This window comes from Puma concolor, chromosome A2 (genome assembly GCF_028749965.1).
Source record: "Puma concolor isolate L17-30 chromosome A2, mPumCon1.1.hap2, whole genome shotgun sequence".
Taxonomy (NCBI): Eukaryota; Metazoa; Chordata; class Mammalia; order Carnivora; family Felidae; genus Puma; species Puma concolor.
The window spans coordinates 56,854,439-56,877,647 of record NC_141668.1 but is presented as its reverse complement, the minus strand read 5'-3'; the positions used below and the strand labels follow the sequence as shown (position 1 = coordinate 56,877,647).

The following is a 23,209-nucleotide window of genomic DNA, read 5'->3' as shown; positions in this document are numbered from 1 at the left end:
TGTCTCAAAAATAAGTAAACATAAAAACATTTTTTTAATTAAAATAAAAAAGAAATGCCTAGTAGTTTGCTGTCTACTTTCCTATTCAAAATAATTACTCACTACAAAACCGTAAGATATTTTAGATTTCTGAAATAAATCCACTATGCATGCTGGACAAGAGTAAGGAGAAATCATTATCATATTATTTATCCTCTGATCATTGTGACCGCTACCTCTCCACTGGGAGGGCTGACAGAATGGTTACTTGCATTGTGCTTTCTCTGTATAAAACCTAGGATTTTGCATCATATAATCCTTCTTCTGTAATAATACTGAGTTAAGCTTAATTCTAAAAACAATCCAAGAAGATAGGAAATGATATCATCCCCCTTGGAAAGATGAGGAAACTGAGGCTTGGTAAGTTTAAGTGATATGCTCAGATATTGCAGCATTTTATTTACAAATGGGAACCCCAAAACAAGCTTTAAATTAAGATATTAGATAAATGTTTCTGTCAATAAGTCATGAAACTAGAAAACTTTCAAGCTTGAAATGCTAGCTAGTAAAATTCTTGCTTTCTGTCTTGCTTCATTTCTACCTAGATTTTTGTCTTATCTTAGGGTATAATATTCCATCTAGTTTAACAGGAATAAAGAATATATGACTGTCATTTCTTCAGTGAGTCTTAGCTGTCAGAACTTGTGAGTTAATCTGTAATTTTTAAATGATAGTAACAGTGAAATACCAAAAGGATAAATTGCTCAGAGAGTCACTTTGGGATAAGATTCCTGTATGTGTTGAGGACATCAGGTAATATGGGTGGTGAAATTTTTCTAAGATATATTCTACTTTTACTCTTGTCTCCTAATTATATTTGATATTTTACATTATTGGTTCTGTTTAAGATTGGTTAACTTCTCTAGGTTCCATTACGTTCTCAAACTGAGGTTTTAACCAAAGTATTTTATTCATAGACAAGTCTTCCTGAAGTTTCTATGTTAAAAATTTTTAAATTAAACAAGTCTGAATGGCTTTCTGTGGTCCTGGGGACATTGGCTTCTATTCTAAATGGAGCTGTTCATCCAGTATTTTCCATCATCTTTGCAAAAATCATAACTGTAAGTAAAGCTAATTTGCTAATATTTTTAACAATTTTAAACAAAGTGTAGCCTGAGAGAACAGACCTGATGTACTTTGACTCAGCAATGGGGAAATTGGGACTTGTGGTGGGTCACCCATAGTGTGGGATCCATGATAGGAAGGTTAACTAATGTTCTCAGGGGATAAGCCAGCCTCTATTGTGAAGTCTTGGCTGGGCCTTGTTGACTGGGCAATCAGTAAAGAAATTACTTTGTTTTCTAATTTTGACTCCACTGCCGTATCAGCATTCCAAAGCACTGAAGCAATAAAATAGACAAAGACGACTACTCTTCTTTCAACTAGTCCAAACAATGGCCATTTTTTATTACCAGTCAGCTCACGAGGGAGAGGAAATAACAAGAGCTTGGGATTGTGCTGAGGGACTCAGGAGAGTTGCTGGATTCAAGGACTGAGCCACGTTAAGTCTTCAGTCCCAGATTTGCACAGCTATGCTGTGTCAACATAGATGCCAATATATGTATAATTACTAATTATAGGAACAATTTCTAGGGACATGTACAAAGACCTCACACTGCAGGTCAATACCTTAAATAAAATAATATTAAGAAACCTAAGTTATTAGCAGTTAATAGAAATAGTAATTCAAACAAACTGGTAGTTTCTTTGAAAATATACTGTGATAATCTCATTGTCTGATCTCATATTTACATAGCCTAAGTGAGAAAATTGACAGCAAATCATTTGTTTATCATATGTAATGAATGTAGTGAATAGAATAATGGTGCAGTTCTTTTCCCCAGGAAATGTATATATAATCTTTTTCTTATGTTGAAATCCAGTCAAAAATTCCTGATGGATAGACGTTTTAGTTTTTCCTCTTTCTTTTGTATTTTCTTCCAATAACCTGAATAAAAAATCTGTTTTTTCTCAGATGTTTGAAAATGATGATAAAACCACATTAAAGCATGATTCAGAGATTTATTCCATGATATTTGTCATTTTGGGTGTTATTTGCTTTGTCAGTTATTTCATTCAGGTAAGCTTTTAATGAATTAAACAAGTTTGAACATGAGTACTTTTTATGTCATCCTCTCTGAGTTGAAAATAACAACAAAATATAATAAAGTATAAATAAGTAAATATAGTAATTAACTGTTACAAAGAAATAGAAAAAAGAGTTAAGAATAAATATACCTTTCTTTTGTTTTCCAGGGATTATTTTATGGCAGAGCAGGGGAAATTTTAACCATGAGATTAAGACATTTGGCATTTAAAGCCATGTTATATCAGGTCAGTGTTTCATTTATCTTATTTAAAATGTGTTCTTAAATATTCTTGTAGTTTTTCAAGTCAATTTCTTCACATAATCTTTCCTTTGATCCTTTGAAAGCGTGCTTTTTGTGCTCCCATCAACACCTGACATTAGAATTCTTAGTTTATTTTTCTAATAGAAGCAAGTCCAAAATTGTTATGTTTGAAAATACAACTTACAGAAAACAATATTTAGAGTCCATTCCTTTTTCCTTGCGTTTATCTTGACAAATCTTTTTTTTTTAATGGATAATGTAGTGTACTAGGATCAGATTGAAAGACCAAATGAAAACTGAAAAGAAGAATTAAGAGCTACAGTATATTGGGGAACATCTTTTAAAAGGAGGAGTTAATTCCTCTAGTTATCATCCATGTGCACTGCTTAAGTTTCCTCACTCCCCACTTCTGAAAGCAGTCAGTCTCTCTGTCCTCATCAGAAGAGTCCTGAATTCAGGTAGCAGTCCAGCTGGCGGGTTGGCCTGCCATATATAGATGATCAGTCATACCTGTGAAATAACTAAAAATAGGTAGATCAAGTAGTAATCTTGAGAAGTGAGTCTTAGGGGCAAATGGCAGGAATGTCTCAGATTGGCACTTCTAAAATTCTTTCAGGAGGCTGAGATGTATTGGGTTCCCTGAAAGCCGGTAATCATTTGGAGCCCTTCATCATACTTTCTGTCACCAGAGCTCCCTGTGCAAGAGCAAATAGCTTCCTGCCAAGTTCATTTCTTGTCAGAAATAGAATTACTGTCACACCAGCTGAGTTGTCAAAACCAGTTTTTACCTCTTGTGACTTTTAGCAGTAGCGCTCAGAGAACTGCCGCGTAACAAAATGCCCAGGCCTTTGTGCTCTTGGGAAACTACAAGATACAAAATTCAACCCCACTAGTGCAAGGTTTCCCATAGCAACTTGATGCTCTGAAGTGGTTGATGCCTGACATTCTGGTCAAAGGCCTATCAGAGATAATTGGAGACTCTCCTTAAGCCAGAAAAAAATCTACTTGAGGGATTATAAAACCAGTGAATGCCTGCACAACTCACTCAAGCTAAACTTGTACTTTAATTTTTTTTTTTTACTTCTGAACATTTTATGTCTTTACCTCAAATCTTTGAAATAAAGTGGAATTTTAATTAGCTAATCAAAATTTCATACTTATTGACAGTTTCTGCTCATTTTTGTTTTTCTTTATGAGTTTATATGTTTCCATATTCAAGGAAATTTATTTTTAATTTCTAGGGATTTTCGACAGTGTTCTCTGAATGTCTGAATGTTTTGAACAAAAGAATATATAACTTAACCAAACATTACTTTGAACTGCCTTTCTAGAGATTCAGTGTGCTTTTGGTAGAAGAGTCTCAAGTCCAGCACCCAGTTTAATTAGTGGTTATTGTTAATCCAGTATCTTGATGGTTAATACTAGACATTAATCCTCTTCTTAATGTTAGTCAAGTGAATAGCTGGATAGTAACACTCTAGGCTAAAGTAGCTTCTGCCCATAAGAAGCCCCCAGTTTTTAAGCCAAAAACTCTGGTCCTGCAAAAATACACACAAAGATACACACAGAAACTCTGCACTATTCATCAGATGTTATTATATTCCCCCATAAATTCAACTCAGCCCCTTCCAGCTGATTGTTTGTTTTCCCTCTGTATCCTTCAGCATTCTTTTTTGTTTCTTGTCTTTGCTTTCTTAAAATGGAGGGGGAACAATAGGATATTTGGCCTTTTCTTTATAAATATCTTCCCCATTTCAGTTTTGTCTATAGTAAGGGGTGCTCCCAATGTGCAGTTTAGCCTAACTCTTATTACCTGTGTTGTTGTCCTAAGGCTTTCTAAGGCTTAAGAAGCATGCTGAGACTTGTGTTGTTTTTATAACTAGTTTGGAACCTCATTTGAGGTAGAAGTATTTATGGAATCAGGTGTGGTCTTTTTATAGGTATAAAATCTGTATTTTATTTGATTAGTTGACATCCTTCCACTTGAAAAGAATGTTCTAAGTGTTGCTGACTTCAATGGTTGTAAATAATTCATTGTTCAAAGCTAAATTTATATTTCCTAATGATAAATATTGACCTGTAGATCTGTTGGGTTTGTGAACAGATACGTATTTTTGCCTGTTTCTCTTTACATTAGATTGGCTAGGGCTTCTTTGGGGGGTCTTTAAATCATGAGATGATAGAATTAATGATAAGCACTAAGGGATCTCAAAAAGCTACTTCCAAAAGCTTTTGAGGTATTAAGTCCTGACACAGGAGAAACAGGTAATGAAACTCAACTGTAATGCTTCAGTTCAGTGGGAGATAGAACAGGATAGTTGAATAAAACCTCTGGCATTTGGTTGCATAGGTTCAAATCCTGGCCTTAGCACTTGCCAGCTATGTGGCCTTGGGCAAGTTATTTAATCTCTCAGTACCTCGGTTTCCTCATTTATAAAATATGGATATTCATAGTATCTACCTCATACAGTTATGATGATTGATTGAGAAAATACATACCAAATGTGTAGGCATCATAGTGTTATTGTATTTTTTACTTCTAGCGTATTACTGACAGGGAAAAAAATGGATTTACTACTATCAAAAAACCTGATAGCCTTACTTACAATCATTTTACCATCAGAAAAAGAGAAAGCAAGCCAAATTTTATTTGACACCAGCTATGTTCCAGAAACTTAAATGTTTTAGCACATATGGCATATGCTGGAATACAGTGCCTAGAGTACACAATACTGACTTGTTGGAAAGTAATTTTGGACATTTTGCTGATTGAAGATCAGATAATGACTAAGACTAGTCACATATATATACTATACCTAGTGTGTTATAGGAAGATACTCTAGAATCAAGAATGTAATATTCCATAATAAATTATCTTTCTACATTTTTACTTTATATTGTATCTAAAAATTCTTTGTGTGTTCCATACCGTGTTTAAATAAAGAAATAATTAGAAAATGTAAAGTTTATCTTAATTTTTTTTTTAGCATAACAATAAAAAAAAAAACAGGTAATGTCTTCCAGTTCAAGAATGCTATAGTTATTATCATTGCTGATGTATGTTCACAATATGTTAGGCTCATGAGTGGGGCTGTGTTTTCAAAGGGACAATTGGTAGTGCAGACTGTGATTTCTGTAGGATGCCCTTTTGGGCATCTTGGACCCTCAACTCTTTGGGACAGCTTCCCAATGCAAGGGCTTACAGAGTAGTGCTGTCATGCTGGGGTTGTGCCCACCCTTTCTCTTGTCATATTCCTCCATGGGAACTTTCTTCTCACATAACTGTATGATTAATGCACAGCCTTCTATCTGTTATGCTTCTTTTTCCTTAGTTGCCTGAAACATGTAACCTGGGTGTCCGGGCTCTGGCTGAGCTGTAAGCCAACAATTCTTTGGCTTTTCACTTACTAAAAATAAGTCATTTTTCAGAGACAGGCTCCATATGATTTTAATCCACAAGAGATCTAAGTGGTTTGAGTCAGTGGGAGGAAACATTCAATAGCTAATAAAAGGAAATCAGAATGCCTCAGGTTGAGAACTGCTAAGAAGTGCTATCTCTATTTGCTGTTGAAAATGAAATTGGCTATAATGTTATGCTTTTATTGCTTGTATTTTTGACCTGTCTCCTTCAGATTGCATGCTTCTTGGCCACAGGGGTTTTACATCAGCCTCTTTGCCTCTTTAGCCTCTCGCAATGCCCAGTGGTTATAGGATCTCAGGAGTAATATGAAGTATCAGGGAAAATCTTGCCTAAGTGGGTCCTAAAGAGGAGATAGACTTTTTATCATTAATCAGTTTAGATAGAGAGCTGTGGAAATATTTCTAAATCATGTTGTGCATTACCTTTTTAAGTAGTCTGCTCTTCACTGAAATTACAACTTACTTAGTGGTTCAAAATGACCATTTTTGATGTTGATTATTATACAGTACTGTAGCATTGGTAATGGTTCCAAGATATTGGGCTTACATTCTTCATTTTGTATCTAAGTATAGATCTTTGTGAAGTAAGAAACAAAAGTCATTTGATCCATACTATTTATAAGAATTAAATACCTGTGAGTGAGGGAGAAGGTAAATGCCTTCTGATTTAGAGCAGAATCATAAATCAGAGAACAATCTTTTTGATAACAATGTTTGGTTTGTTTTGTTTTGTTTTGTCTTGTTTTTGATAACCGTATATTAATTCTCCTTTTTCTCTAGGATATTTCCTGGTTTGATGATAAGGAAAACAGCACAGGAGCCTTGACAACAATATTAGCCATGGATATAGCACAAATCCAAGGAGTATGTACATTGTTTTTATTTTTAAATGGAGTGTGTATTCTGTGTGTATGTGTACACACATACATACCTGTACACACACATGTGTCAGTGCGTATTTGTGAGCTATACTAAGATTACCCACATCTTTAAGGGGACCAGGCAAGTCTCAAGACTAACTGGGAGCTCTCAATAAAGGAAAGAGGGAAACCTTTCAGTTCTGGATATTTTTAACAAAACAAAACAAAACAAAAAAAGATTTCATTGAATCACTACATTGTATACCTGAAACTAATAATAACATTGTATGTCAACTATATATATTCATATAAAAAAATAGGAAAAAAGGGGGAAAAAAAGATTTAGCAATTGTAATAGGATAACCAGAGGACTAAAGAAGATACTACAAATGAGTTAAAGAGCTCTGAATTAAATAGTAAGACTAGAAAAAGTAACAAAATGAAAACACACACACACAATTTAGAAGTTTTAATAAAAGAAGAAAGTGTAGTTTTTCCTTCTAAGGGTAGATTTGTATTACCAAATAATAGAACAAGTTGGTTACAGTTAATATTCATGTGCATCCATAATGGTTTGCAAAACTAATGTTTTGATGTAGAAAGAGTTCAAGAGGAAAAGTGGCATCATCTTTTTTTTTTTTTTTCTGAACTCTTTTCATTATTTGGAAGACAATGCCCTAAATTTATTAGATAGAATTTAAATTTTAAAATAGGGGCGCCTGGGTGGCTCAGTCGGTTAATCACCTGGGTGGCTGAGGTCATGATCTCCTGGTTCGTGGGTTCGAGCCCTGCATGGGGCCCTGTGTGACAGCACAGAGCCTGGAGTCTGCTTCAGATTCTATGTCTCCCTCTCTCTCTGCCCCTCCCCTGCTCGTTCTCTGTCGTTCTCTGTCTCTCAAAAATAAATGTTAAAAAAAATTTAATTTTTTTAAATAAGGCTAAGGAATCAATTTTACTCGCATAAGTGGAAAAAATCATGAATAATATTCACTTAATAGTTAAGTAAGGAGCGTAGCATTAATCTTACATAGCATAATAGAATGACAATTTCTATGTTTAGGAATTGTAGGGTTCACATATTAGGCAGAAATATCCCTATAATTCCAGTAGAATCCCCATTCCACAAAATTTGCCATTTTTTTTCTTTTTCTTTACTGTGCTCTTTTTTTCTTACTATCTATCATTCAACATTTTTACAATCCCAGTGAAATTCTGCTAGCAGCCATATTTTATATATATTATATCATCTCTTTTAGCAAGTATTTGCTTCAGCCAAAAGAACAAATTAGAACTGAAAGACCAACATTACTTTCCTTACATTCATTAGTTGTTTTTAACAAATAGTGTTGTCTTTCATTGAGAAAAATTAATGAAAACATTTGTCAGCCTGATTGCTTACAAGCATCTGACTAATTCTGTTTGATCACTGGAAACTTTCTTGTTCCAATTTGTAAATGTTGGTCTCATAATAATTTCTGGGCAAGTAAGACCATTTGCATTGAATAAAAAGTAATAGCTAAAGAATAAATGATTGAATTACTCATGGCAGATTTTAAAGCTGTTGAATTTAGAAAGCAGAATAAGAAAAGAAGTTTTGTAAGAGTAAGTCTGTGTCCACTACCATGTAATTAATTCACACAAACACTTGCTTTGCAATATAAAGGTAGGTTCGTATCTAACTTGAATGGATACTCTTTCTGCAGAAGGAAGAATTATTTACCAATCCTGTTTATCTACTATGTATTTTCTCACAAACACACACTAGACTAGAGATGAATTAGGAAATAATTATTCGGGGTCATATTTCCTATTGTATCAATTTAAGGCATATTCCATTTCAGTTTCTTCATCATGTAATTTCAGTTAAATTTTATTTTATCATACATATTAGCATAAGTGTCCACAAACTAGCTCCTTAATAATAGTAAATATTATTTTGTAACCTTTACTAATGGCCAAAAATATATACATCCTTAGCCATTTTTTTTTATTTATTTTTTTTTTATTTAAAAAATTTTTTTTCAACGTTTATTTATTTTGGGGACAGAGAGAGACAGAGCATGAATGGGGGAGGGGCAGAGAGAGAGGGAGACACAGAATTGGAAACAGGCTCCAGGCTCTGAGCCATCAGCCCAGAGCCTGATGCGGGGCTCAAACTCACAGACCGCAAGATCGTGACCTGGCTGAAGTCGGACGCTTAACCAACTGCGCCACCCAGGCGCCCCACCCTTAGCCATTTTTAGAAACTCTGGTACTATGAGAGTCATGAGAAAAACATGTTAGTAAAATAAAGTCATGGAACAACATGATTCCTGAAATAGTTTACTGAATACAACCAATTTAACTGATATTATTTCAGCCCAAGGTTATGGCTTATTGCCATACATCTGTCAACAGACTATTTTCTGTGTAACATATAGTGTTATTAAAGGTACAAAGCCATTTTAGATTCCTTGGGAATCTAGGTTCCACAAAATTACAAGGTATTATTTCTGTATATTTTAGCAACCCCTTTTCATCACCCAAAAGTGTTACCTCATTTTTGTCCACAAGAAAGTGTGTTATTCATGCCACAATGTGCACTTGATATACCACTGACAGATACAATGTTAGTTCCAAGAATTCTTCTCATCAGAACTATAATTATATAGCCCCAAGAAATCATAAAAACTTCATTTATTAATTCCAAGAACCAGATGAATTGATTAGGTAGAACTAGAATATCATTCCCTGGACAGGAGTGACCTCATTTCCTGATTTAACTTTTTGACATAGGAAGTATATAAAAACAGTTTGATATTTTTTGTGATTCAAAAAATGTTAGCAATCATCAAAATGACTTTACCATAGTATAACATTGGCAAGTAATTGTTGTTTTGCCTTACCACTCTAGGTTGAATTCATTAAGAAACATTACCACGTCTACAGCAAAAGCTAATATCCAAAGCCAGAGTGGTTAAAGGTAGTTCTTGTAAAGGAAAATTTCAGTCTCAACCCTGAACTCAAAATATTTCAGTGAAACCTTATCATTGCTAAACCCTCAAACTGTTGTGTGGTAAGACAAGTCAAGATATTCATCTTCCATATTTCACAAAAATAGAAATAAAAATAGTTAAATCTATAAGAGTAAATGAACTTCACCATTGACCATACTGGTCCAATAAAGTGTGATGTTATTTTCCACAAAATACCTGCTGATAAACAATACAGGAAATAAACTTGGGCTTTAAACATCTTACATTTTCACAGTTTGTAAATTTGTCCAACTAAGCTTTTTTTTTCTACTCTATAAATCTTACCACCATCAGTTGTAATATATCTTAGTAGATTCCACTTCAGTTTATAATGACTTCATTTTTTCTTAACTTCTTTGAAAATATTATCACCTGTAGTTGCTCCACACAGACCATTTATAGTAACAAATTTTTTAGTCACTTCAAACTCAGCATTGGCTCCTGATTTACCAGTACCAGTACCAGTAACATATGTCAACTCATCAAGAGCCAGGGAAAACTATTCAAAAAAGCTACCTGGTTTTTTATTGCTGTTGGTGTTGCTGCAGTGTTGTCCACTTTTTGAGCAACTGTTCTTACCAAAAGGTTAATCATCATCTGATAATAGGTTTAAGCTCACTAAACACATTTCTTCCTCTGCTGCAATTAAACATGATTTAATTAACTCATTATCCATAACTGATTTTCTTTGCTTAACTAATGAATGAGCCACTCAGAAACTTACTTTGGTGTCAGCTTCATTTTCACTTTTCAGTTTTATGAAGAAATTCTACTGAAATCAGATATTCCACTTAAAATTTTCCAAATTTTCTGAATGTTGGTTTCTTGTGAATTAAGAATATAATGATGAGTGCTTCATCTGAAAATGTTGACCTATTTTATATATTTTTAGTACTATGTAGTACTTTATAGCATAATAAAAACAACACTGTGATATCTGATCAGAAAAAGTAATCCACAGTCCATTATGCCTTAAAAGGACATTCAAAGTCTACTCTTCTCTTCCTTTCTTATTTTTAGATGATGTACATACAATGGTAATTTTTAAAACTAAGATACAATGTCACAGTATAGCAATTCATGTGGCATTCAACATGCTGTCAAATTATAATTGCATCACAGATTTGTAGCACACTGAGCAACAGTACAAAGTGAGGAGAGTGGCACATATGGTTTCTCTAGCAACTACTCAATTCCATCATTATAATTCTAAGATAGCCACTGACAATAGGTAAAGAAAGACCATGACTGTGCTCCAATAAAACTTTATGGACTCTGAAATTTGCCTTTGTAAAATTTTGATGTGGATCTTTTTTGTATGTTCCTTATCTCTTAACTTCTTGAATATATGTTATACCATGATAACTTTTAATATCATTATCTACTAAGTCTAACATTTGTGTCAGTTGTGGGTTAGTTTAATTGATTGATTTTTATGCCATCATGGGTCCTATTTTGCTGTTTTGCATATCTGGTAATTTTTTACAAGATGGCACACATTGTAAATATAACATTTTGGGGTGCTGGATATTTTTATATTTCTAGAAATATTCTTTTTTTTTTTTTCCTCTGGAATTCAGTTACCTGGAACAGTCTAATCCTTTTGGGTCTTATTTTAAGGTTTGTTAGGACAAGAGCCTACTGAGGTAAGACCTTTCTACATACTCTACCCAATGCCCTATGAGGATATGAAGTTTTCCAGTCTGACTGGTGTGACTGGAAACTATTCCCAGCCCTCACACATGCACTACTTAGCTGAATATTCAAGAAGGACCCTCTGCAGATACCCATATTTCTCTTTCTGTGTACCTCTCTCTTCTCTGGTGTTCTATACTGCAAACTCTAGCTTCCTTGAGATTCTCCATGCCCCAGATTCTCAGTTTTATCTACTTAACTTTGGGAGTCTGTTAGGCTCTGTCTTAGTTCACTTACCCTCCACTTTAGCCTGGAAGCTCTTTCAAGGGCCAAACTGGGGCAATCATAGGGTTCACCTTGTTTGTTTCCCATCTCTGCCTTTGTTTCAGATGGGAGGATAAATCTATTTCCTGTTACTCCATGTTAACCAGAAACAGAAATCCTATCATATGGAATTTTTTTTCTACAATTGCATACTGAGTTTTCTGTCATTTATTTTCTTATGCTAGCCATCCCTCTTTGTACACTATCATTTTCTTACAAAAGTTGTATTTTCTAAATTTAGCAAAATTCCATAGATATAGTAATAATCCATAAACAATTCTTATCTCAAGAATTATTTAATCATGACTTCCTGTTTTTAATTTCCAAGAAAAATTTGTATATTCATGCATGTTGCTAAAGGATCTATGGAAGTTTAACTAAATTTCCTCTGATTCCAGTCCTAAATTCTTTTCAGAGTTACATTATCCTCTAGGTCTTTAAGACTCTGTTCTATTTTCCTTCAGTTCTTGTAATATTTTTCAAGGCCAAATGTCTGTTTTTTCTGTTAATTCTTCCTGGAACAGGAAAACTAAATTCAGATTCTTCTTATTCTACCACCATCCCTAAAAGGCAGCTAGGTGGGAGGAGAGGAACATGTTAAGTGTATTCATTTGCTAGGGCTGCCATAACAAAAGTTACCACAGACTGGGTGGCTTACACAACAGTAATTTATTTCCTCACAGTTCTGATTGGAAGTCCAAGATCAAGGTGTCAGCAGGATTGGTTTCATTTTGAATCCTTTGTGCTTGACTTGTAGATAGCTATCTTCTTACTGTGTCCTCCTATAGTCCTTCCCATATGTGAGTACCTATCTGCATTCAAATTTCCTTTTCTTTTTTTAAATTTTTTTAAAATTTTTATTTACTTTTGAGAGAAAGAGAGAGAGGGCGAGATAGAGTGTGAGCAGGAGAGAGGCAGAGAGAGAGGGAGACACAGAATCTGAAGCATATTCCAGGCTCTGATCTGTCAACACAGAGCCCAACATGAGGCTCGAACTCATGAACTGTGAGATCATGACCTGAGCTGAAGTTGGATACTTAACCAACTGCACTACCCAGGTGCCTCAAATTTCCTTTGTTTATAAGGACATCAGTCATACTGGAGTAGGGCTCACACTAGAGACTTTATTTGAACTTAACTTACTTTACCTCTTTAAAGACCTCATTTCCAGGGCACCTGGGTAGCTCAGTCAGTTAAGCATCTGATTTCTGCTCAGGTCATGATCTCACAGTTTGTTTGATGCAGGGTTTGAGACTGCATTGGGCTCTGTGCTGACACCACAAAGCCTGAAGCCTGATTTGCATTCACGCATTCTCTCTCTCTCTCTCTCTCTCTCTGCATCTCCCCCTACTTGTGAGCGCTCTCTCTCTCTCTCTTTCTCTCTCAAAAATAAATAAATAAACGAAAAATAAAGATCTCAAATACAAATATAGCCACATTCTGAGAAACTTGGAGTCAGGACCTCAAAATGTAAATTTGGGATGGGGGGAAACACAATCCATCCCATAACATACATCTCAACATCTTTTATCTCCAGCATCATTCTTCAACTGTCAAGAGACAGAGTGTAAATCAGTATTAAGTAGCAAATGACATTCATATTTCAGCCTCATAGGTCTTAGAGTTAATGTATAACATGCTAAGACCCTTAAAATACTTTATGTGTTGTCTTAGTTTTCATTATTTAATGGTTTGTTTGATGTTTGCAGTTGTTACTTGTTTTTACATTTTTGGAGTTTTCTTTAATAGTTTATCAAGAAAAGGGGAAAGAGCAGATTACCAAATACAGTCTTGAAGCTGAAGCTAGAAAAAATTTATTTAGGAATAAGACAGAGCCTTTAGGGAGGTAGGGCTTTTTATTGTTGTTATTTGTAATGATGATACTAATTTGGGGGTACTTTAGTAAAAACTGATATAATCTTCTAGAGAAGAAATTTGACAATATCAAGAATGTAAGAATGTATACCCTTTAACATATACCTCTAGTCTAGGTTTTCAACATTAGGAAATAAAAAATGAGCATAAAAATTATGCACAAAGGTGCTCATTACGTCTCTATTTTAGTAAAGTTGGAAGCAATCTAAATATTTTTTGAAGACTATTCAGTGACCCAGGAAAAAGCTTACAGTATAATGTAAAGGGATAAAAGCAGGATACAAAGCTACATATACACAATAATCCAATCTGAATATGTTTGTGTATTTGTTTGAAAGGATGTAAATTTTAACATAATCCAAACCTTTTCCAATGGTCATATTTTCATGATCATAACAAATTAAATCTTTTAAAATATGAATTGATATCTCTGTTGATTATACCTGTTTTTCTAGGTAAATGGGGTTCTCATTTTTTCATCCTAGCACTAAAGGAATTTAACATTTCAGTTTATTACTTATCATGTGTCCCACTGAAAGTTGATTCATAAGACATTTAGTTCTTGTAAAATAGTTATAAAGATATTTCTACTTATTTTGAGATTTTCTTTTAGAATTTCTTTAAATTACCTTTTACCATGATGTTTCCAACTCCTTTTCTATCTTGATAATGCTGCTTTAGACTTTTTCTCAATGAAATCAAATTATAAAATGCTCAAAATGGAATACAAGATACAATATCCAAAGCATACCTCTTAATATATAGTATCAATCATTCAATTCAGCACTACTGTGGTATAGTGACCAAGAGTGCCAGCTCCTCCATCATTGTAGGAGAAAGGGGAATGTTGGCTTTTGGAGTCCACATATGGTGAGTTACGCTTCCTTGTGTGGTGGCAGCCTGGTGTGGGAAAGCCACGCCAGACCAGAATGAGAAGGGTATCCCTACAAGAGATAAATAGGGGCCATGATGTCAGATTGGTTATCTACAGAGAGCTTGATCACATAAATCTATTAAAGATGGGAGCCAGGTTTATCACTGTTGCAGATGGGGGTAACAAATATAAGAAGGCACAAAACTGAAAATAACTCTGTGGTGTTGGATTGGTATTGGAGATATTGATGTGAATTCATGGACTTCAAGATACATAAACAGAAAAATACAGATTTCAGTTTGTGCATACATCTGTACACACACACATACACACACACACACACACACACACACACACACACACACACACCCCAGTTCTGTCCACTGATACTCCATTAATAATTAGCACAACTAACACCATATATTTACTTCTAAATAACTTTGTCCAAGAAACTAGGACATCTTGAAGAAATGTTAGATTCCAGGGATAGAGTCTGGAGAACCTTTTTGTGTCAGAAAGTAAGGACATAGGGGCGCCTGGGTGGCGCAGTCGGTTAAGCGTCCGACTTCAGCCAGGTCACGATCTCGCGGTCCGGGAGTTCGAGCCCCGCGTCGGGCTCTGGGCTGATGGCTCAGAGCCTGGAGCCTGTTTCCGATTCTGTGTCTCCCTCTCTCTCTGCCCCTCCCCCGTTCATGCTCTGTCTCTCTCTGTCCCAAAAATAAATAAACGTTGAAAAAAAAATTTAAGAAAAAAAAAAAAAAAGAAAGAAAGTAAGGACATATTCAGAGAATGACAGGGACATGTCAAAGGACAATGATATCCAACATAAAGTAAACAAAGCATAATCACTCCTTAGTAGAGGACAGTTTTTAAAGTATGGGTATTATTTAATCTCTAAGTACAAGCTCAAAATAAAAATGTAAGTATAAATCCTAAAAAAGAAAGCCTGTCTTGTAAGAAACTATAACAGAAATTCTTGTAAATATAAAATTAATTGACTTTTTCCCCCCAAATCTGTCTGATTATAGGTAACAGGTTCAAGGATTGGTGTCTTAACACAAAATGCAACTAACATGGGACTGTCAGTTATCATTTCCTTCATATATGGATGGGAGATGACACTCTTGATTCTGAGTATTGCTCCAATACTTGCTCTGACAGGAATGATTGAAGCCACAGCTATAACTGGATTTGCCAATAAGGATAAGCGAGAATTTAAGCGTGCTGGGAAGGTAAAATAAAGACTTGTTACCATCATAACATTTTAAGAGGAAAACAATGAGAGTTCCCATTTTTACAGTATGTTAACTTTCTTTCTTAGGAATCTGTAAAGTACATTCACTGAAATGCATACAGACTAGTTTAGGATGGGGTGTAGACATGCTATAGTAGTAGGATTCATGATTTAGAACATAGTCCCTAGAGTCAAATTGGCTGAATTAGAATTCAGATTCTATTACTAACAAATGTATCATATGAGCAAGTTATGTCAACCTTTCTGAACTTCAATTTCTTTCTCTGTAAAGTGGTAATAATAATAATACCATTTTCAGATTTTTGTAAGTAGTACATATAACATTTAGCATTATTCTATGTAAGACATTTTAGGATAGTGTCTGGAAGACAGTAAGCACTCAGTGGTGCCAGCCATATTACCATGGGGGAATTTGCTAACATCATGATTCCCCATTCTCTGATTGTTGGGTAATTAAATTTTCTTAAATGATTTTAGTTATTTTATTTTTCAAAATGAGGAGGAAATATAACAGTTACTGAAAATAAGGCAATTTGCTACTATTGATAGTGCCTAAAATAAGGCTTTAGAAACAAGGACCATCTTTATACCGATTAAAATGAACAATAATTTAAATACTGGGAAAATGCTTTGTCATATTTAAGCTTCTCAGGATCAATCATTATTTATAAAAATAAATCATTCTATTGGAGATTTAGGGAAACATTAGTATTATAATATCATAACATGTAAGAATTAAAAGAAATATCATTTAATCCAACCACTTACCTAAAGAAGGAATCCCTTGTCTGTCTTTTACCTGTCCTTTCCTTCCAGTGGTAGGCAGTGCATTACTTTCTCAAGCTGCCTACCTTTGAATAGCCTTTGGCTCGTAGGCAGTTTGGGGTTGTTTTGGGGGTTTTTTGGAGGAGGTTGTTTGTTTACTTATTTGTTTTTGGTGGCCTTCTACATTGCTTGGCTTTCATCTCAGTAGAGGTCCAAAGCCTGTTTCTTGTGGCAGCTTTTAGGAAGCCACATCGTTAAATGCCAAGTCTCCTCTTAGTCACCCATCCCCAGGTCTTTAAGCTATTCCTCTCATGATATAGTTTCAAAGACCTTTATCACTTGGGTGAACATCCTCTGATTATAGAAATGATTTTAATACCAGTTATGGTCTATATCACAGTGACTATCACCATTGGCACACTATAAATAGCATGAATATTCATGAATAGGGATGCCAAGCACATGACTCATCAAAATTCGGCTTGTGTGACCCTTGGACCTTTCTACCTTTCTTGACTTAGATGAGGACACTTGGAATCTCTGGGCAGTAGAGACTGAATTATTTAGCATACATTTGCCTCAGAGACAGTGAAAAGTTGTTTGGCCCTCCCTGTGGTGAAAATTATCACAAATTCCAAAATTAATGGGGCCCTAATTGATTGTATTTTACTCATCCTAATTTTTATGTCATGAGCTTTAATTGTATATGTATCCTTAATTTTTCCTTTTCATATTATTAAAATAACTTCAGACTATACAATCAGTAACTCTAATCAAACAAACAGTCTGTGTCTTCCTCAGTAGCTTTTAATCTATTTACCAAATACCAAATAAAGCACATTGGTCCTTCTTCAGTTGCATATGTAGATTTGGACAAATCATCAAATGTTTTACTTTTCAGACTTAAAGATTTTTTTGTTCATTTTTTTCCTCAAGGTTTTAGCACTTTCACCTATTTTTCTTGCATACTACATAGTATTTTACAAATGGAGGTTTCTTTGAGTTTACTTTGAAATTAATGAGAATTTAGAACAACTCAAAGTCAAAATTGAGAGCAGAATCTGGATGTCCTGCCCACCTCCAGAAATCTGATTCTCTCCTGTAACCCAAGCTATTCTTTAAATAACACTGGGCGTCCATCCAGGTCTTCCTCTGTCCCTCAATCCACTCTGCCATTCTAGAAACAATGTGAAAGCAGGAAGTTTCTCTTTCAAGTCAACGTGTGTTCTCATGTCCAACAAGCTATTCTAAGCCAAAAGTCTCTTCCATTTTGGATCCCATGTGATTAAAAGAAGGAATCTTCTTTTCAAAAATTATATAAATATGGAAAATCATTAATTATATATGAATTAAATATCTTTTAAGTTCACAAACATCAAAATGAGAAATGGCTGTATCTTATGCAGCATTTAATAGTCATACCCATATGACTTTACTGCAGTGTTTCTGAGTTTTTTGGGGGGTTGCTATTCGCATTTCTGTGCTAGAGTCAGACAATAATTACAAGTAAGTAATTATTTGATTCTTTTTACTGTCTTCTTGAATTATCTCATAATTCCTTTGCACAATTGCAAATGACATAATGCTAATGTTTGATCTCTCTGACTATGGAACCAGTTTTAAAAAATTGTTTTTAACATTTATTATTTCTGAGAGAGAGACAGAGACACAGAGACAGAGTGTGAGCAGGGGAGGGGCAAAGAGAGAAGCAGACACAGGCTCCAGGTTCTGAGCTATCAGCACAGAGCTCGATGCATGGCCCAAACCCACGAACTGCGAGATCATAACCTGAGCCAAAGTCGGACGCTTAACCGACAAGGCCACACAGGCACCCCTGGAACCAGTTTAAATAGAAATTCAGTGAAGACCTGAAGGGGACTGAATTTAGATCAGCCGACTAAATCTTTTTAAAAATCGTCCTTGAGCCTATTATCCTAAAATGTTATTTTCCTGTATTGTTTTTGGGAAAGAAAAAAAGAAGCTAAGAAAACTTGTCAGGAAAACTTATTGACTTAATGCTTTATTTAATATGCCCCCAGTATAAGTGACTGGAATTCACAGACAGAGAAGTTAACCATTACTAATCTTATTTCTCTATCTTATTGTCCTATTTTATAAGGTAGCAACTGAAGCTGTGGGAAATATTCGGACTATAGTGTCATTAACAAGAGAAAAAGCCTTTGAGCGAACATACAAGGAGATGCTTCAGACACAGCACAGGTGATTGTAGATTCGTACTGAGTCCATTCACTAACTATAGTTGTCCCTGTGAAGGCAGCCTTCCTGGATGACTTCAGTGGTTTGCCTGCCAATTCATTTGCTCTGGAATCTTTCCTAATAATGGCATATCAGAATTTCTCATATGACCTCATCAAGAGGAGAACTGAGAACAAGCACAAGTAGAAAATTTTAGGTCCTCCCACATTGCTATGAACTATGCACATTTTTATTATTTTCCTGAAACAAAATTGAGGAAATAACATATTCAAGAAAGAAAATAAGATTGCTCAGCCCTTTATACTGAATCTCTAAAATAGTTCATATTTGAAAATGAATGTATACATAACAAATGTGATCACTCCTTTTAATTTTAAACTAGTCCTCCTTATCACATTTACTTAATGATACTATTTGTATTACTTTATCAGAGAGATAGCTTTGTACTATTTTATTTTACACTCATGCTTGTGATTGATACCACCTTTTAATTTCCACTATTTTTTGTGCTAGTGAAAGATTACAATAGAAAATATTTCTAGGGGCGCCTGGGTGGCTCAGTCGGTTAAGCGTCCGACTTCAGCCAGGTCACGATCTCGCGGTCCGTGAGTTCGAGCCCCGCGTCGGGCTCTGGGCTGATGGCTCGGAGCCTGGAGCCTGTTTCCGATTCTGTGTCTCCCTCTCTCTCTGCCCCTCCCCTGTTCATGCTCTGTCTCTCTCTGTCCCAAAAATAAATAAACGTTGAGAAAAAAAAAAAAAAAAAGAAAATATTTCTAAATGCTTCAAAACCAAATCTCTCCAAGTCTCATTAGCTGTTCATTCACAGACTTGTCCTCTCATTTGAAAGTATACAGAGGCAACTGTTACAATGAGCTATAGAGTGTATAGCTATAGAGAGAATCATTATGTTTTCTGTTTTCTCTATAATAATCATTATTTTAAAAAACTCACTTTCTCTCTCATTCTTAGAAAAATGTATAACATGGCTTAATGATATATAACATGGCCTTAAATGATAATATGGCTAATCTTCTGTATTCATTACTCTACATTTATTTAAATTACCTTGCTATACCTCATGTCCCATTATTTAGTAAATTTTATGCTTTTCAGAAATACTTTGAAGAAAGCACAGATCGTTGGAAGCTGTTATGCATTCAGCCATGCTTTTGTATATTTTGCCTATGCAGTGGGGTTTCGATTTGGAGTCTATTTAATTCAAGCTGGACGAATGACCCCAGAGGGCATGTTCATGTAAGTTGTGCAAATATTTAAACCCTGTAAATGGGTTATGTACTTAAATTAGCCAGAAAGATGCCTAGTTTATAGTACATTCTCATCTAAATCACATGGTGGGAAAGACATGCTGGGAAAATTTTTAAATGTTTTTTGTTACTTAATATCTCTAAGTGCAGTCTACCTGGTAAAATACTGATACTGATATAGTACAGGCAGTCTAAGTTAAACACCCAAATAAATTTCTCCCTACTTCAGTTTACTGAATGTGGGAATGTAGGGGTAAAATATGCCTTCTTGTCATCCATTCCTTTGAGAATTTGTAAGCCTTCATGGAACTCCCAGGATGGAGATGGCATTATCAAATATGATGTAAAGGTTGAGTTCTTTGCTAAGCAAATTGCTCCAGAAGAAATACACATAAATATTTCCCTTTAGAAAAATCACATTTGGAATTAATCATGGCATCCCATTGAGGCTGCCTCTTCCCAAAGCACTTGTTGGAGCTTCCATTTTGGAATTCTGTTCACACAGTTATGAGTTGCTTTACTTTCTAGGAACACCTAACTTCAACCTCTGAAATCAGAAAAATTAATTTTGAATGTTAATTCTGAACTTCTTAAGACTCTAAAATAACAGAACATTGCTAAGTTGTATCATAAATGCCACTGCTAGGGGCACCTGGGTGCCTCAGTCAGTTGAGTGTCAACTCTGATTTCGGCGCAGGTCATGATCCCAAGGTCATGGGATCAAGTCCTGCATCGGGCTCCATGCTGAGCAGGGGGCCTGCTGAAGATTCTCTCTCTTTCTCTCTCTCTCTCTCTCTCTCTCTCTCTCTCTCTCTCTCTCTTTCTCTCTCTCTCTTCCTCTGCCCCTCTCCCCTGCTTCCATACTCTCTCTCTCTCTGTCTCTCTAAAAAGAAAAAATAAAATAAAATTTTAAAAAGCAGCCAGAGTGAAAAAGCTTCCCTGAATACAGACTATTCAGTAGTGATCCAGGAAGGATAAAACCTCAGAAGAGAGCTAAAATATAGCTGTAGTAATAACTACTCTAGATCGACCTTAGCAAAGCTTAAAAACCTACAACTGATAAAGCTGCTCCACAATAAACCTAATGGCTGCCAAAACAAATTCAGTGTTCTTTAAAGAGGGACAGCAGTATGCAGACACTTACCAATATAATATTTATAACATCCACTATGCAACACAAATTACTATAGACATTCACAGCAAAGGGAAAATGTGATCCATAAATAGAAAAAAAAAACAGTTATAAAAATAGATCTATTAATGACAGAGATGATGAAATTAGGGGGCAAGCACATTAAATAAGTTACTATAAAAATGTTCAAAGATATAAAGGAAAACATAAATATAGTAAGAAAAAAATGGAGAAAAAAAGAAACTACAAAGAAAGGAAAAATAAATGTCACTGCTAAATATTTAGAACTAGAGAAATCTATACAATATTTGACTCCAAATGTAATGTTATGTTTTTTTACAAGCCTCCCAAAATATACACATCAAAGCAAGGATCAGCCTCTTCAGAACACTGACTTGGGAGATGGCACCTGTACAAAACATGCTGCCATTTGGCAAAATATGTTGGGAACTCCTCTTTGGGGTTCACCTCCCAAGACTCAGGCACATTCTTTTGAATTCCTCAGTGATGGCACATATTTGTATTTTGAGAATATATATTCAATATGAGGAGATGACAAAAAATCATTTGAAGCCAAATAATTTCAGAATAAGTTGCAATATTTGGTTTCCATTCATATGATTATGTATGTATTTATCAAATATTAACTGAGTTCCCAGGAAGCTTTTTTGCTTGGCACTCAGAAGAAAATAGTCCACAATTCATCAACCCAGTATTCCTGAATCTTACCTGACTATAAGTCCACTTAGCAGTTTCCTGGAAGCAGATCTCCTGGTAAAATGGAATATCTGTATTTAAAATTTCAATAGAAAGTGTATGCTCCTTGTTCTGTGTTTTCCTACACTTTAAAACAGTGTACAGTATTGCCTGTATAAACATATCAACCACAGTATAACATTTAGTATTGGGCTTCATTCTGATTACACAGACTAATTTACTTAGATTAACAAGAAACTAAATGTAGAATCACTTACAGTAATTTATTCAGCTTGCCAGCCTGTTAAATTAGCATTTTTCCCTTGGTTCTAATGTGATACAAGCAATCACAAGCTTAAAAGTTGGTTGTATTCCAGAAGTTTGTTTGCAAGCCAAGTGTTTGAACATATTTTCTTCGTTTTGCTCTGAACTTTCTGCAGCCATCTTTAAATTCACAGGGTCTCATTTCTTCAGGGTTACTGGTCCTTAGTATTAGTAGAGACAAGCCAGTTAAGTATATCCATACTAATGTAGAATGTCTGATGGTTTTACCAATTCTCACAGAAGAAATTTAATATTTGAAAAACATTGTAACCCTAATTAATTTCCAGTGGGTTTACCTGAAGGTAGTATAACAAAGCAGTCAAGGGAGAACTACCTCATCTTTCCATCACCAAACTCACCACTACCATGTGGTCCACCATGCCAGCCATCTCCATGGAAGAAATAACTGTCCCTGCTTATGATGAGTTTCTGCAATCATCTTTTCACACTAGTTTTTCTGTCACTACTATTTTTTTGTTTTTGCTTTATAATCATCTGTCTTGAGAAAAAGAAATCTCTCTCATGACCCTAAGTTCCCTTCTACCTACTTCTAGTGACTCTCTGGTCTCCTCTGCAGCAAAACAAATTCCAAAGAGTTGCCTATTTTTGTTCTCTACACCTTCTCATCTCCAATATCTTTTAAATTCATTCCAGTCAAGCCTTGGTTCCCACCATGCCACTAGAAAGATTTATCAAAGTTACCACTGACCCCCATCTCACCCACCCAGACAGTCATCCAGTGGTCATTCTCCCATCTACCTAATTTGACCCCCTCAGCAGCATTTGACACTCTCCTTCCTGAAACATTTTCTTCTCTAGGCTTTTCTCCTTTTTCACTGACCCTTTCTCCTCTGCTCCTTGATTGGCTCCTATTTTTCTGCCAGGCCTCCACATGTTGGCGGGCTTTAGAGCTCTCAGCATTCTTCATCTACACACTCTCATTACTGATTTCATCCAGTCTGGTAGTATCACTTGTATCCTGAGGACTCCCTTCTGTTCATTTCCAGCTCCCTGAACACCACATGCTTATCCAGCTATCTGTTGGACATCCCACTTAGATGTCTAATAATATCTTATTATGTCTAAAACAGAACTCTAGGTTTTTTCTTCTCAAGGGTTCTCTTCCCCAAGATTTCCCTATGTTAAGTAAATAGCACCACCAT

The 23,209-nt window shown here is 35.2% G+C and overlaps 1 protein-coding gene across 1 annotated transcript in view; it reads left to right on the top strand.

Moving 5' to 3' along the window:
• ABCB5 (ATP binding cassette subfamily B member 5) overlaps positions 1-23,209 on the top strand; it is a 137,352-nt gene that overhangs the window by 88,511 nt on the left and 25,632 nt on the right. Inside the window, exons 17-23 of the mRNA XM_025930030.2 lie at positions 957-1,100; positions 2,015-2,119; positions 2,296-2,373; positions 6,591-6,674; positions 15,421-15,624; positions 18,532-18,632; positions 19,743-19,883. Coding sequence (XP_025785815.2) covers positions 957-1,100; positions 2,015-2,119; positions 2,296-2,373; positions 6,591-6,674; positions 15,421-15,624; positions 18,532-18,632; positions 19,743-19,883 — 857 coding nt within the window. The remainder of the gene's footprint in view (positions 1-956; positions 1,101-2,014; positions 2,120-2,295; positions 2,374-6,590; positions 6,675-15,420; positions 15,625-18,531; positions 18,633-19,742; positions 19,884-23,209) is intronic.